Source organism: Cryptotermes secundus, unplaced genomic scaffold, assembly GCF_002891405.2.
Source record: "Cryptotermes secundus unplaced genomic scaffold, Csec_1.0 scaffold63, whole genome shotgun sequence".
Classification (NCBI taxonomy): Eukaryota; Metazoa; Arthropoda; class Insecta; order Blattodea; family Kalotermitidae; genus Cryptotermes; species Cryptotermes secundus.
The window spans coordinates 664,928-679,659 of record NW_019725836.1 but is presented as its reverse complement, the minus strand read 5'-3'; the positions used below and the strand labels follow the sequence as shown (position 1 = coordinate 679,659).

The 14,732-nt window shown below is 38.5% G+C and overlaps 1 protein-coding gene across 2 annotated transcripts in view; it reads left to right on the top strand.

Annotated features, from left to right (window-relative positions):
* The window catches only part of LOC111863503 (cytosolic non-specific dipeptidase), a 22,901-nt gene extending 9,590 nt beyond the window's left edge, over positions 1–13,311 (top strand). For both annotated transcript variants that reach the window (XM_023849856.1, XM_023849857.2), the window contains 7 exons: positions 1,110–1,385; positions 4,106–4,335; positions 4,612–4,810; positions 8,202–8,423; positions 9,083–9,232; positions 9,335–9,436; positions 10,346–13,311. In XM_023849856.1, the coding sequence (XP_023705624.1) occupies positions 1,110–1,385; positions 4,106–4,335; positions 4,612–4,810; positions 8,202–8,423; positions 9,083–9,232; positions 9,335–9,436; positions 10,346–10,390 (1,224 nt within the window). In that variant the 3' untranslated portion in view covers positions 10,391–13,311. The remainder of the gene's footprint in view (positions 1–1,109; positions 1,386–4,105; positions 4,336–4,611; positions 4,811–8,201; positions 8,424–9,082; positions 9,233–9,334; positions 9,437–10,345) is intronic.
* Positions 13,312–14,732: the final 1,421 nt, after the last annotated feature.

Sequence of the window (14,732 nt, the reverse complement as noted above, 5' to 3'; positions counted from 1 at the left end):
ATTCATAAACCATGCAGGCTTGTGTTCGTCCTCCCATCGTCCCTCTTGTATGGGGCAGATATTGTGCCACCTGTCTATCTTGATGTGGAGGTTCTTTATATCTTCCAGGGTGTGCTCATGGCAGTGAAAACAGCACAGCAGCCATGAGCAAACCCTGGAAGATATAAAGAACCTCCACATCAAGATAGACAGGTGGCACAATATCTGCCCCATACAAGAGGGACGATGGGAGGACGAACACAAGCCTGCGTGGTTTATGAATTTTAATTATTGACAATGCAAAAAAATTTTAATTAGCATCAAGAAATTTTAAATAATTTTTAAAAACTTTACATTTCAGGAAACTGCTGTGTTTGTGAAATGTTCTATTTTGTGTACTATGCATTGTAACATATAAGTGTACGTACTTTACGTCTAAACAAATTATGTGAAGGTGGTTTCCTATTTGTAGTGATGTTTGCCCTCTGAAGATGGTCCGCAGAGACCAAAACATGTAAAGGTATTAAGTTTTTCATGTAGTATTAAACTTACAGGTCACATTGGACGGAGTGATTTATATTTGTAATTGTTAGTGTGACAGACCAGAATGAAACAAATCAAATTTACATGTTACACCACTTCGCTATCTGGCACCCACAGACGCATCCGGCGGTGTTGCGAGTCAGCAAAAAATCACGCATGCACATGAAAGTCCCTTCTACCACTATGCTCAGTTTCCCCACCCCTTTGGCCATTACTTACAGCCGAAAAAAATAAAGTCGGATACTTTTTGGACTTACGGTATTTTAATTTTTATTTATCTTATGTTAAGACAAGCTTATATAATATAACACTGTAATCTACTGACAGTTTCTATATTCAATGGTTATATACCCGAATGGATCAATGAATGATAATAAAAGTAAATAAATAAATATTTATTCTGGGAGTTGATTTAAATTTGTTAATTTAGTACTTGAAGGAATAAAAAGGTAACATTGCTCTTGATTCTCATTACTTGCATCCTAAACATGATTATGCTGCACTTTGTGGCTGCATTATGAGTAACAAATTTCATGCTTGTTTGACTTATATTGTAGCTTGTAGACTAATATGTGGTATATATGTAGACTTTGCTGGATGGGGGACAGCTGCCACTGCCACCTGCTCTTCTGGGAACACTGGGAAAGGATCCAAAGAAGAAGACAGTTTTGGTGTATGGACACCTAGATGTCCAACCAGCATTAAAAAGTGATGGTTGGGATTCTGAACCTTTCGAGATGACTGAGAGAGATGGAAAGCTGTTTGGTCGAGGCACAACTGATGACAAAGGTCCTGTTATTGGTTGGATTCATGCCCTTGAAGCATTCAAGGCCACTGATCATGAGATACCTGTTAATGTTAAGGTATTTTCACTCCAAATGCCCTTGTGGTAGTTGTAATGTATGTTAGTTGTTGTTTGATATTAGATATTGCACATGTGGGTGTATGAATATTTAAAAGCTGGAAATATCTGTACAGTTTTTTCTACCTTATTAAAATTATTGCAGTCTTAGTGTTTTAGATATAATATAGAAATTATTATTTGTAAAAACAGTTTGTTGAAATATCTGCTTCTTGATATTGAGGTTCTCATGCTGGTGACTGAAGATTAATGTCGTCTGGAATATGACATCATGTAGTATGGTAATGAATGAATGAATGAATGAATGAATGAATGTATGAATGTATGTATGTATGTATGTATGTAGAAGGGGTGGGCCTTGCCCTTGCACTGCAACCAACAGTGATCTATTGTGCTTTAGTATGGTAGATAGGTACCAATGTTTTGGAGGAACCTACATTACTGTATTCTGTGATGTGATGCTGTAGGTAGATAGGTTCCTCCAAAACATTGGTACCTATGTACCTATAGTGTCACATCCCAGAATACAGTGATGTATGAACTTGTATTGACTGCACACAAGACACCAATATTCATATTAAACAGATCAATGTATGTTACTCTGTTCATGTTACTACTCCAACACTGGTTGTAGTGAATGTTAACCTTTCACATATGATGATGAACATTAATATGTCAACCATTTGCTCTCTGAACAACTTTAGTATTTCTTAACAGATGTGGAAATAAAATCTTCTAATATTAATTTGGCCATTTAGGTTAACAGTTTTCACAGTGGAAATTACGAGTTGACATGGAAATACCACAAAGGAAAGAAAATTGTGTATAAATTAAATTCAGAATTGGTATGGCTAACTTGTACCTGTATATATGAAACACTTAGGTATCTTTCTGTGAAGCCAAGATAGTTCAGTCAGTATAGCAATGGGCTACAGACTGGACAGCTGTGGTTTGCATCCCAGTAGGGGCACGAGATTTTTCCTTTCTCTGCAGTGTCCAGACCAGCTATGGGGCCCACTCAACCTCCTATCCAATGGGTAGGGGTGGGCTCATTCCCAGGGATTAAAGTGTTATAGGCTTCAAGCTGACCACTCACCATTTATCTAGTGCCAACATCAAGAATTTTGGAGCTATTCCTCTACTCTCCCATACATCTTCATGGCATGTTGCATTATTAATTAAGCACAAGGACAGCTTTACCTTGATAGTACTGTTGAATGTTCAGCTGTTTCAGGATTGCTAAACAACAACAATTTGTACCTTGAAGCACACATACAATCTTTTATGAGTTTAATGCAGTGTGTAAAAGTCTTAAGAGGTGTAAAAGTGGCTGGTCTGCATGAAAGAACTGGATAACACTGTAGGAGACATGCAAATGAATCATTATTGGAGAAATCAAATAGACTAAGAGATAAAAGTGAACTGTGACAGTGAAGGTGTACAGAGAACATTGAAGAAGTGAAGAACAGTTCAAAATGAGAAGAAAAGGAAAAATGCCATAGTACTCATCAAGTAGATCTACAGAATGTGAAGAATCAACAAGACAGCTAAGGCTGATTTCGCACCGGGCCCGTCTGAGCCAGTCANTGACGTGACTGGACTGGACTCATTCGGTGCGAAAGGACCCTAAGTGATAGGCCCACCCCTGTCAGTCCATCTCTTTGAAAAATCATGATTTAAGAAGTCCATCATTTCCTTGTGGAAATGTGGAGGCACTCTGTCCTGTTGCAACAGCATGCCATGAGGACCCCAGTTTTCTAAAGTAGACATGAAGAATTCCTCCAACATGTCCAGGTACATTATGTGAGGCACAGTACCTTCAGCAAAGAAAAATGGGCCCAAACACTTTTTGTTTGGACAAAGTACAAACCATGTTCAATTTTGGACTGAATCATATGTTTAGTTCATGAGACTTATTGCCCCCCCCCCACCAGTTATCAGGTTATATTGATTAAAATTTTCCAGTAAATGGAATGTGGCTTCATTGAAGATAATTTTGGTTGCTGAAAGTTTGTTATCCTCAAGTCCTGAAAGCAAGTGACAGCAGAATGTGTATCAGTGTCTTGGATGGTTACATGTTGCAACAGTTGGTACTTATAACTTTAAAATTTTCAGAAGTGTCTGCAGTATTTTGTGCACTGTTGTTTGTGATGAGTTTGTTGTTGAGCGTGCCTGGTTGATTTGTGTGGACTGCAAACAAAAGCTGCACACACATCTCTGAGCTTCAGTGACTGATCATCTCCCAGGGCTTTTTCTTTTACACATGCAGCCAGTCTGAATAAACAATTTATATCACTTGTAAATCAACATTTTTACTTGTGTTTCCCTTCAGAACATTGTACAACATCTCCTTTGCACTTTAACAGCATATCTATACTTAAGAAACCATAGCATGTGTTTGTTTCCCCCCCTTGATATGCCATTTTTGCAACTGTAGGTGTAGCACTTTAGGTGGAAAGATTTGGAAACTCAAATGGCACAGATTATAGACTTTCTCATATAATCTACTTAGATGAGTTTACTTTTTATTCTTACACCTTTCAGTACATGAACAGTGCTAACAGTACATGGGTATACATTCCATGTGTACACTCTGTATAGTAAAACAAAACATTGATTGTGTGCTTAATTATCAATAGCCATACAGTATGGTTTAACTTTTAACAGTTTCTATGCAGAGGATAAAATTACAGAACTATTTGTTTTTCTTTCCTCTACCAGTTTGTATTTGAAGGAATGGAAGAGTCTGGCAGTGAAGGACTGGATGAACTACTTGCCAAGAAGCAAAAAACATTCCTAAGTGATGTAGATTATGTTTGCATCTCAGATAATTACTGGTTGGGTACTAAGAAGCCATGCCTCACATATGGATTACGTGGTGTTTGCTATTTTGGAGTTGAAGTTGGATGTGCCAGCAAAGATCTTCACAGTGGATCCTTTGGTGGGAATGTGTAAGTTCTCTTTAACTGTCATCGTCCCAAAGTGCGCTATGGGAAAATTAAAGGGGGACAGTTTTAATTAAGTGTCGTCATTTAGTTTGGGCTGGGTGCAGCTACAGGAGGATATTAAATCTGTTACAATAAATATTAATCTTTGTTAGCCACATTTCTTCCAGATTTGGTTTATTTATGTTAATAGAGAGAGTCAATCAACAGAGAATCTATCAGTTCTCAATTAGAACACTGCTGTGTAGATTGAGTTAGATGTCTTTAATTTTGTATACATAGGCCTGAGGCAGTGACAGACGTAGTTTATCTCCTTAACACCTTGGTGGACAAGGATGGCAAGATTCTTGTGACTGGACTACACGATGATGTCACAGAAGTCACACCAAAGGAAACTGCATTATATGACAGCATAGAGTTTGATGTGACAGAATACAAAGCAAGCATTGGAACTCAGCAGCTGTTGCACAAAGAAGATAAGGTATAGCATGATGATGCATGAAATTATATCCGTAACTGTTGATTAATCTGTTTATTGCTTGTGGTGTATTGTATTTACATGAACACAAGATGACTTCATAGAATCTGATCTTAACAGAAGCAGAATGATGTACTCCATTGATGTTACTGACAACACAGCATGCGGTTAAAATAATTTGTCATATTTCAGTAGTATTCACCACATTGAAAATATTTAAGATAAAATTTATGTATCTTAATGGAATTATATTTTATATACGTACCTGTTCTTTTGTGCTGAGCTTCTTTTATAAAAATGATAAAACATTCTTTTTGAACTCCATGTGAAGTAGGTGTTGTATTGAACTGATAAAGAAACTTACATCATAACCAGCCAAGTGTAGGATCAGAGCTATCATCCATCTCAGGTGATGGTGGTAGATGGGTATGCATTAATGGTAGAATGATGTGTAGCAGGGAAAATCCAAGGAAACTTGGAGAAAAATCTGCTCCAGAGCCACTTTATCCACCACATATCTCACTTAAAATCAGCTGAGATTGAACCCAAGGCTCTGCAGTGAAGAAGCAAGCGTCTGCCTGCCTGAGCTGCCAGAATTGAATTCTCTGAGTTTAGAGTTCCAGTAACAAATTTCATCAAAATTTGTAGAGTAACTTCGAAGATGAAACATGGGCAATTTGCCATTGTGTTGTAAGGTAGAAAGGTAACAGGCTGTGGAGGCCCACAGGGTGTGAGATGTTGAGGCTCCCACATTTTATAGACATTCGGCTCATAGATGGTGGTGAGGTTACCAGCCCTATGTGCTGGATGCCCTTTAGCCCCAGAAAGATTCCTGGTACTCATTTTTGTTATAGGCTGAGTCGACCCCAGGGTTGTAGTTGGACTGGAAGGATTAGGTCACTTGAAAAATCCAGTGACCTCATCAGGAATTGAAACTGCAGCCTTCCAGCTTGTAGCATAGTGTCTCAACCAACTACACTACCATATGACACCCCCACCCCCCTACCACCGATTTTATTTTATGCAAAGAACACACAAACAAGTGAACAAAAAATATATTTAAAATTGTCGAATCTGTTAATGGTTCATTCTGCATTATACATTGTGCGTTCAGGTTCTAAGGTCTCCAGTTTTTTCCTCACACAATAATCATACAAAAAATTTGAAACTTCTGTCACTTTTCAACGTAATCTCCCTGCAGTCATACACTTTTTCACAATGTCGACGCCATGATTCCATGGACGCTGTGAACGCATCTGTAGGAGTCTGTTTTGACCACTGGAAAATTGCTGGTGCAGTAGCGGCATGACTGGTGAATGTGCGACCACGGAGAGTGTCTTTCATCGTTGGGAAAAGCCAAAAATCGCTAGGAGCCAGGTCAGGTGAGTAGGGAGCATAAGAAACCACTTCAAGGTCGTTTTCATGAAGAAACTGCTGTGTTGCGTACACCCGATGCACTAGTGCATTGTCCTGATGAAAGAGGACACATGCAGCCTTGTGTTCATCCGCCAGCATTTGTGGCACCCACCTGGAGGACACTTTCCACATTTGCAGGTCTTCATGCAGGATTGTGTGCACAGATCCCACGGAAATGCCAACTTTGGAGGTGATGTTTTCCACACTCAGTCGACGATCCTCAAAAACAACTTTCTCAACTCGCTCGACCATGTCAGACCGGCTGGTGCAAGACCGAGATTGTTTTGGTTTGTTGTCACACGATGCTCGGCCTTCTTTGAACTGTCGCACCCAAGAACGCACATTTTTCACATTCATGACACCATCACCACACGTCTCACTCAACTGGCGATGAATTTCAATGGGTGTCGCACCATGCAAGTGGAGAAAACGAATGGTTACTCGCTGTTCTTGTAACGAAAATGTCACCATTTTAGGTATCAAAAACACTCCTCGTTCTCGCAACCACCACTAGAGTTCTGTGTGCCTTACAGTGCTGCCATCTCTGGCACGCATTCACAAAGAGTGCACACGTATTTTAAACTAAACCGCATGTGTCTATCTGCTCCCAGTCCCGAGAAAAAAATCGGAGACCTTAGAACTTGAACGCCCCTCGTATATTGTCACATATTAGGGGTTTGTGTGACTTATAAACTGGGTTTTGGATTTTGTGATCAAATTTATCGGACCTATATGCAACTTGTTATACCATTTCACGAATGACTATCTTCAGCTGTACATTCTCAACTTCTGACCACACTACTTCAACTGAACTGTCAGTTATCAGTGACTTCTCATTATATAGCTTTGGGTTGGACCACGCCGAAACATCCATTTCCTAACAATAGATGTCCACTGTTGTTGCATATTCATTGCTGTGGGATGTGTTTACTTAGTTGTTGCCTAGCAGTAGGTCTGTGCATCACAATGTCACTTTAAAATTAGTAACATTTGTTTTTGGTGCATTCATAGTGGAAGTTATGAAAATGCACTTACTATCTTCATCCTATTTGCTTGCATGTAACAATGTGAGAACTATTATACAGATTTAATGAAATTTAATACCGAGTGTTATTACAGTTTTTTGACACAGTCCAAACAGAGAATATCAAGGAATAACTGGCACTGTATATGAGAATGTATGTGTTTCTTTGGTAATCTTGAACATAACTCGCAACATATTTATCAGAAATGTTCCTGGCAGCATTTTATGCCAAGTACCCTTTTCCCATAAGTCGTATATGGTTTTTAAATGGTAAAAGGAGAGAGCAAACATGTTAGAATTATATGTTGTGTGTGAACTTCTTAACATGTTAGAACTGGTACAATTTGTTTTATTACATTTTGCATTAATTTATCACACATTAATCAGTTTAACGTAATTTTTCTTCTTATCTAATAATTTGTCTCGATTCTCAAAACAGAAGTACCTGTGACATGATTGTTATATATTTCTTCTTTAACTTAACAATAACCACCATGAACTTTCATGCATAGATAGTTGCAGCAGCTTGACTACTGTTTTATGTCAAATTTTGACCCTAAAATGATGCACAGTGTGAGCTCTCACAACTCCAGTCTAAATACACTGAATAGCTATGTCAATAATGGAAAGAACAGTGATGCTTCTAGAGAATTTTCGCTTTGTATAAATTTATGACAACTGATGGTTTTTTAAATAGTGAAGTAGGAAAATATTATCCTGGATAAAGTTAAATGTGAATGTAGTAGGTAAGAATAACCAGATTTGTTCTGAATATGTTACCCAAATGTTATTTACTTGATATGGTAGTGTGAGGAAACTGAAGTAACTGTTTTGTGATCTAAAGCATCATTGCACACAGTTATAGGTTTAGTCTTCAGTTGTTAAGTAAGTATTTTGAGTTATCACTGCAGGTATGAAAATTCATAATGACAATTGAAATGTTTGTGCCCTAAGGTGAAGTTACTTCAGCATCGTTGGCGATTCCCGTCATTATCAGTGCATGGTATAGAGGGAGCATTTAGTGAACCAGGCTGTAAAACTGTGATACCAAGAAAGGTTATTGGAAAATTTTCAATACGTATTGTTCCAAATCAGACACCAGAGAAAGTGGAGGAAGTAGTTGTGGCCTATTTGAACAAGCAGTGGAAAGCGAGAGGCAGTACTAACAAAATGAAGGTATGTGAGTTACCTCATGTTAATGTACTGATGGCTGTTAGCTTGGCTTAAGGATTAAAGATCACTGAAAGGCTAATAACACGACATATCTCAACCAAAGCAAGTGCATTATATAAAGAGTGGTGAGAATTCTGTGCCTTTGAACCATAAGATTAATTAAATTTCCTTAGTGGGGGGTGGAGTCCAACTGGGTCCACTTGGCACGGCGGCTACTGATTGGCCTAATGTAGCCTGCCCCCGCTGATTATGATGATGGAGAATTTGGTGGAATGAAGATTGACAGTGTAAACTGAAGTACTCAGAGAAAACCCGCCCCAGTGCCACTTTGTCCACCACAAATCCCACTTGACCAGACCCTGGGATCAAACCCGGACTGCCTTGGTGGGAAGCCAGTGTCTAACTGCTTGAGCTATGGTGTGGCCTGAACCATAAGATGAGCAGAAATTTTAGGCAGTAGTATGTCATGTGCTTCAAGAAATGTGACAGTTTCCGCAGAGTAATATAGCCAGGTCTCTCTCTTCTTGATGTTTAAATGTGGCTTTATTGTTAATATTGTTGTCATAGTTTATGTATACATGGATATGTTAGCATGCACATGTGTCTGTGTGTGGGATGATTACATATTGTAATACTGATATGATTGCTTGTTACTCATCTAGGCATATATGTATCATGGAGGTCGTGCTTGGCTCTCAGATCCTGATGGTCCAAACTATGTGGCAGGCCGCAAAGCAACAAAGCATGTGTATGGAGTAGAGCCAGACCTAACCAGAGAAGGTGGTTCAATTCCTGTCACTCTTACTCTACAGGTAGGGAGGTGGTAATCAGTCAAGCCTCCTATTGTGTCTTTCTCAATAATACAGAATTGTTAAAAGTATAATTTGTAAGTGACATTAATTTCCCTGTTGCAGGAAATGACTGGAAAGAGTGTAATCCTATTGCCTGTAGGTGCTGGGGATGATGGTGCTCATTCCCAGAATGAGAAGATTGATATTCGAAACTACATTGAAGGGGTAATAAAATTGCTTCTTAACCTTTATTTGCAACACCATTTGTAGGTATATCACTGCTATATCACAGTGCTAAAATACCCCTTTATTTTGAGCCAGCCTATAGCTGCTGTTGTATTGGGATTGTGGAATTATGTAAACCTCTATATACAGACTTCCATTATGCTTTCCTGTTGTGAGTTACTTTAAAGGTTGATTCTAGAAGTGTCACATCTAGGTGGAAGGGATCAAGTTCTAATCACATGATCATGTCATTTGACACTCATTCAAGGTGTAGATAGCTCTGAGGTAGTGATGTCTCAGTGAATGCCATAATATACCCCTAGTACTCATCTGCTAGCCATGTAATTCCCAAGTGTTAAGTCAATTTCAAACCTTTGTGCTAATGAGAATGTCTTGAGGCATATAGATACCAGATGGCACAAGGGACCAGATTCACTATAACATAGTGAATCTGGTCCCTCTTAAACTGTTTAGTGTTAACAGTCTGCACCTGCATGAAATCAGATGTAAAAGTTTTGTTTCTGATTCTGGTACTCTGGTTTTTGCTAGGTTTTAAGAGGTTATGGCTGCTAACATGTAAAAAATTTGCTTACCACCTACAGTTTTCTATGCTTCTCATGCAGAGCTATTCTCCTGAAGGACATTCTTTTGTTTTATATTTGCATTGATTGATTGATGTGGCGATGACTATGACAACAGCAACAACAGTGATGATGACAAATTCACTTTGTAAGGTGCGCCTAGTAGTTATTTTAACGATTTAGCAGATGCCAAAGTAAATTTTAATTTTACTCTTAATGGAATACATCACTGATTTACAGGGAACTGGTATCAGGATGATAAATTATTTTTTATATGTCATTTTTGTGAAGCAGGAGAGAGAAATGCCATGGATGTTGTTTGTTGCAGACCAAATTGCTCGGAGCCTATCTGTATGAAATAGCCCAGCTGTAGAATTGAAGGTTCTTCTCATGCATGTGTATATGCATTCCTTGGTAAAATCACTATGGTGCTCTGAAAGTGATGCTTTGAATAATGTAAGCAAGGGATTTTAATGGATGTTTTACAGATAATAAATAAATAATTTTAGATACTTTTCTTTCCCATTGGAATGTATCAGAGTTGTTGTTTGGAACTCCTTAAAACAGACTGAAGAAGCCAGTTTATGTCTTTTTTATGAATGTTAAGAAATAATTTTATAATGTAATTTAATCAGTACAGGGAAAGCTGTTGTACCTGATGAAAAGGTCTTGTTTTTGTTTAATCTGTTTTCTATGTCCTCTGGCAGTATGCAGACTTTGTCGTTAACTTCAGCCATATTCATTGCATTTTTTGTAACTCCCTTTCAAGTGTCCCCAGTATGATGTGTGCTGAGAGAGCATATTCCAGCTGGATTAAAACAAAATTTGATTCCGAAATGTTAGAAATGACACCATATTACATATTGCTTGTTAGTTTTAGAAAGTACTGATTTAGAATTGTCTTGTCGTAGTGTAATGCCTGTTGAGAATTTAGCAAGAAATCTTATCATTTGTTGTATAGGCTTTCATACTGTTAACTTCCCCTCCTTTCTTCCATATTCTTTTTCAACTCTGCATGTTACTGAATGATGCATGAAGGCTGATGTTTAATGCCGTGTTCCACAAACAAGCACTCATACACCCTCTTTTTTTACATAGAATATTATACTTCATACATCCACATTAACATATTGTTTCTAGACCAGTTGCTAAGCAGTGACTCTGTAAATAGCAGCCGTTGCTTGGTAACACCCGCAACATACATGCACACAACAATAGAAGAATGAGGTTATGCAACCAATTTCTAAGCAATGGATCAGTAAGCACGTCTTTTGGAATCGGTGTTTTCTATTCGATCAGAGTAAAGTGGTTATAAAGAAGTGGTTGATGATCCAGCTCAACTCATGGTTGTCCCATTTTCCAAAGCAGGAAGCAGAAGTTATAATGTTACCGAAACCTGGTAAGGACCCAAAATTCCCTCAATCTATGTCTGATTAGCCTCTTGTCTAAGCAGGCAAGCAATTTGAGAAAATTGTTCTGAAAATAGTCTAAAGGCACATTGAAGAAAGAAGCTTACTTAGTGCAAGCAGGTTTGGTTTGTGTGAATGGTGCAGCACAACACTTGAATGTAAGAGGCTTATGGGCCATATCATCTTAAATTTCAACAGTAACATTTCTATGACTGAAGTAGCCTTGGATATTGAAAAGGCCTTTGATACAACATGGCACTTTAGCTTGCTATATAAATTATCTACATTAAAATTTTTGATCAATCTAATCAAACTTTGTAGCTCTTTTCTTTCTCAGAGAAAATTCAGAGTTTTAGTCGAAGGTGAAATGTCTGTGCCAAGGGATATAGAAGCATGGGTGCCCCAAGGTTCTTGTCAGTGCCTCACATTGTACAACATATATATATGTAATATATATAAATGATATGCCCAAAGCACTTGGTGTCTATCTAGGTCTCTTTGCTGATGACACCTGTATATATGCGACAGACTGTAAAGAAGGTTATATTCTCAGAAAGCTGCAGCGAAATCTTCCTGACATGATGTCAGTGCTGGAACATAAAAATCAATGAAGATAAGACAGGCTATCTACTATTCTCATAAACTTAGATTCCTTGAAGCTTATCTTGCATCGAATGGACAAAATATCCTGTTTATCAGTCATGTAAAATATCTGGGTGTAATTTTTGATAAGAGGGTTGCATGGAGACTGCACATAGAAATGATAGAAGCCAAGGTCTTCAGAACATTTTTTAGAATCTAGTCCCTATTCAAAAGTGAGTGTTTAAGCACCAACATTAAACTAATGCTCCATAAGCCACTGATCAGATCAGTAATGATATATGCTTGCCTCGCCTGGGATTTAGTGACAGACATCTGTTTCTTAAAATTGCAGCACCTACAAACAAGGTTCTCCTCACAGTTGGAAGTTTTCTGAGGTGCACACCAGTCCATGATTTGTACACTGCTTTCAAACTTCCATATGTGTATGATTATATAACAAAATTGTGCAGGCAGCAAGCAGAAGTCATTGTTATTAATATAGGACAAGGCGAAGCCAGGCATAGAAAATATAAGAGGCTTGAACTTGGCAGTGGTCAGGCTAATGACCATTCAAGTGATGAAGTTGCCATTATAGCATAAGATAAGTAAGTTGGGCAAGATCTGCCTTGCAAAGCCTCTACTGACAGAGGACTTGTGTATAGTGCAGAAGGAAAAATTTTCAGTAACGTGCTATGTATACAATACATACACTTGATAAAAGGCCAAACATATTCATAAAAGACAAACCCAGCTAGAGGATGTTACATAAGGACTATTACCACAAGGGTTCAGTTGAAAAAAAGAACCTCTGGTCATGGGTTTCATGGGGCTTGATGTCAAGACAAACCAATTGGTGGTATACCGCCAGTCATAAAGTAACTGTGACTTCAACAATCCAGTTCAGCAGAGTGAAATGACATGAAGTAGCTGGTTGGTTGGTGAGAGAGTTCGGTTGTCAGTTGGAAGTCAGCCTGTGAAGAGAAGACTAGGAGCTTGGTGTGAAGTGGTCACCAGCTTGGGGTGCAGTTAGTTGAGTTGTCAGTTGACAAGAGTTCTGTATGGGTGGCTGTGACCAGAGGACCTGAGCATGGGAAGGTGAAGAATCCCCACGGTGTTAAATCTGTAGTCACGAAATGGTTAGGGGAGAGTATAATAGATTGAGGACACTATTGTGTGTGTGTCAATAATCTGTAAAATGTAGTTCCGAGTCGTGTATACAAGTTGTCAATAAATTGCATATCCAATCCATATTCTGTCTATAGTCACCCCTAAATATGTGACAGTATTGTCAGAACTTAAAAAAGATACATGATACATTGAAACAAAAGTCCACTCAATCATTTATGGCATACTATATAATTTGTCTTAAAGCAACATGTTGACACTGAAGAATTCATTGCTGTTTTAACCCAAAATTGTGTAATGACAATAAATTCCCCACTTACACACACGCATGCGGACACACGCACACTTCATAGGAACTGTTTTGAGTAGTAAATCCTAATCAGATTTCTTTAGCCATTCCACTTTGATATCATGGAATTGGAATCATCATTTCTGAACATGAGCAATAGCACTATATGCAAACCCCCACCATAAAAGAATTTTCAACAATGAAGTCTTTTTTTAATCCTATTCTTCTGGTATTTTTGCCACAAAATCAGTTGGATGGTCTTTCCCTTTCACTTTTGCTGACATACTGTAGCACTGAGGTTTCAGGCTTTCAGTTTCTATGATCTCTAGACCCTTAGCTGTAAATAACATCACCATACAACTGTCATGCAGACTAGCCAGTTTCACTCACATGACCATCATTGTTTGGCAATACAAGAGCCATTGAAACTACAAAGAGACTGATTTTGCAAACATTGTTTTATATATATATATATATTTATGTTTGAAGTTATATCTATGTTGCAACCTGTATATAAAGGAAAGTCTTAAATTACATGAAATCATTTGTCAAAATAACGTCACAGTTCACTGATATTGTATCATACTCATATGCGGAAATATCATCCAGTTACCCCAAGCACTCAGGCGACTACTGTTTCCATTGTGCACCCCCAGTCTCTCTGTGACCCTTTAAAAAGCCATGCCCTTAATGGTATAGCCAGAACCTTTTTGTTTGAAGCCCATTGAATAACTGTTGGCTCTAACCATGCAGAACTGAAGATCTTCATTCTGTGCCTTACCAGAGTTGGACAGTGACAAAGTTTTAGGTCAGAGGATCTCATGTTCATATTTCCTGCACATAGTGCTATATGAGCTGCCCATAATATTGTGACGCGTTACGATATGGATGACGCCCCCCCCCCCGCCAGCCGAAGCGAGCCGAGTCCCAGCACACTGGTCGCTACGCAACGCGAGCAAACAGCGGTTGCTAGCAACACAGCGCCAGACAACAGTGGTGCCTATTACGTGGCTGTTTTCTGCGTTGTCCGGAACAAGGCTACATAAGGAGCGGCGAATGCTATTCACAGTCAGTTACGAGTTAGTTACAGTTCTCCAGATCTCTAGTGATGAGTCAGTCACCAGTTAATTGCAGTACAGTATTTTTGATACTGCCAATGGCAGTAATTGTGGATCTGTAAATTGTGTGATTGTAAGAGCGAATGTGAAATAAAATTTGCTATATCCAGCACGGCGTGAATTTATTTGTCGCATTATACATGCAACATGTGACAATATGTAGGTGATGCCTCATTTTACAATGATCGGTTA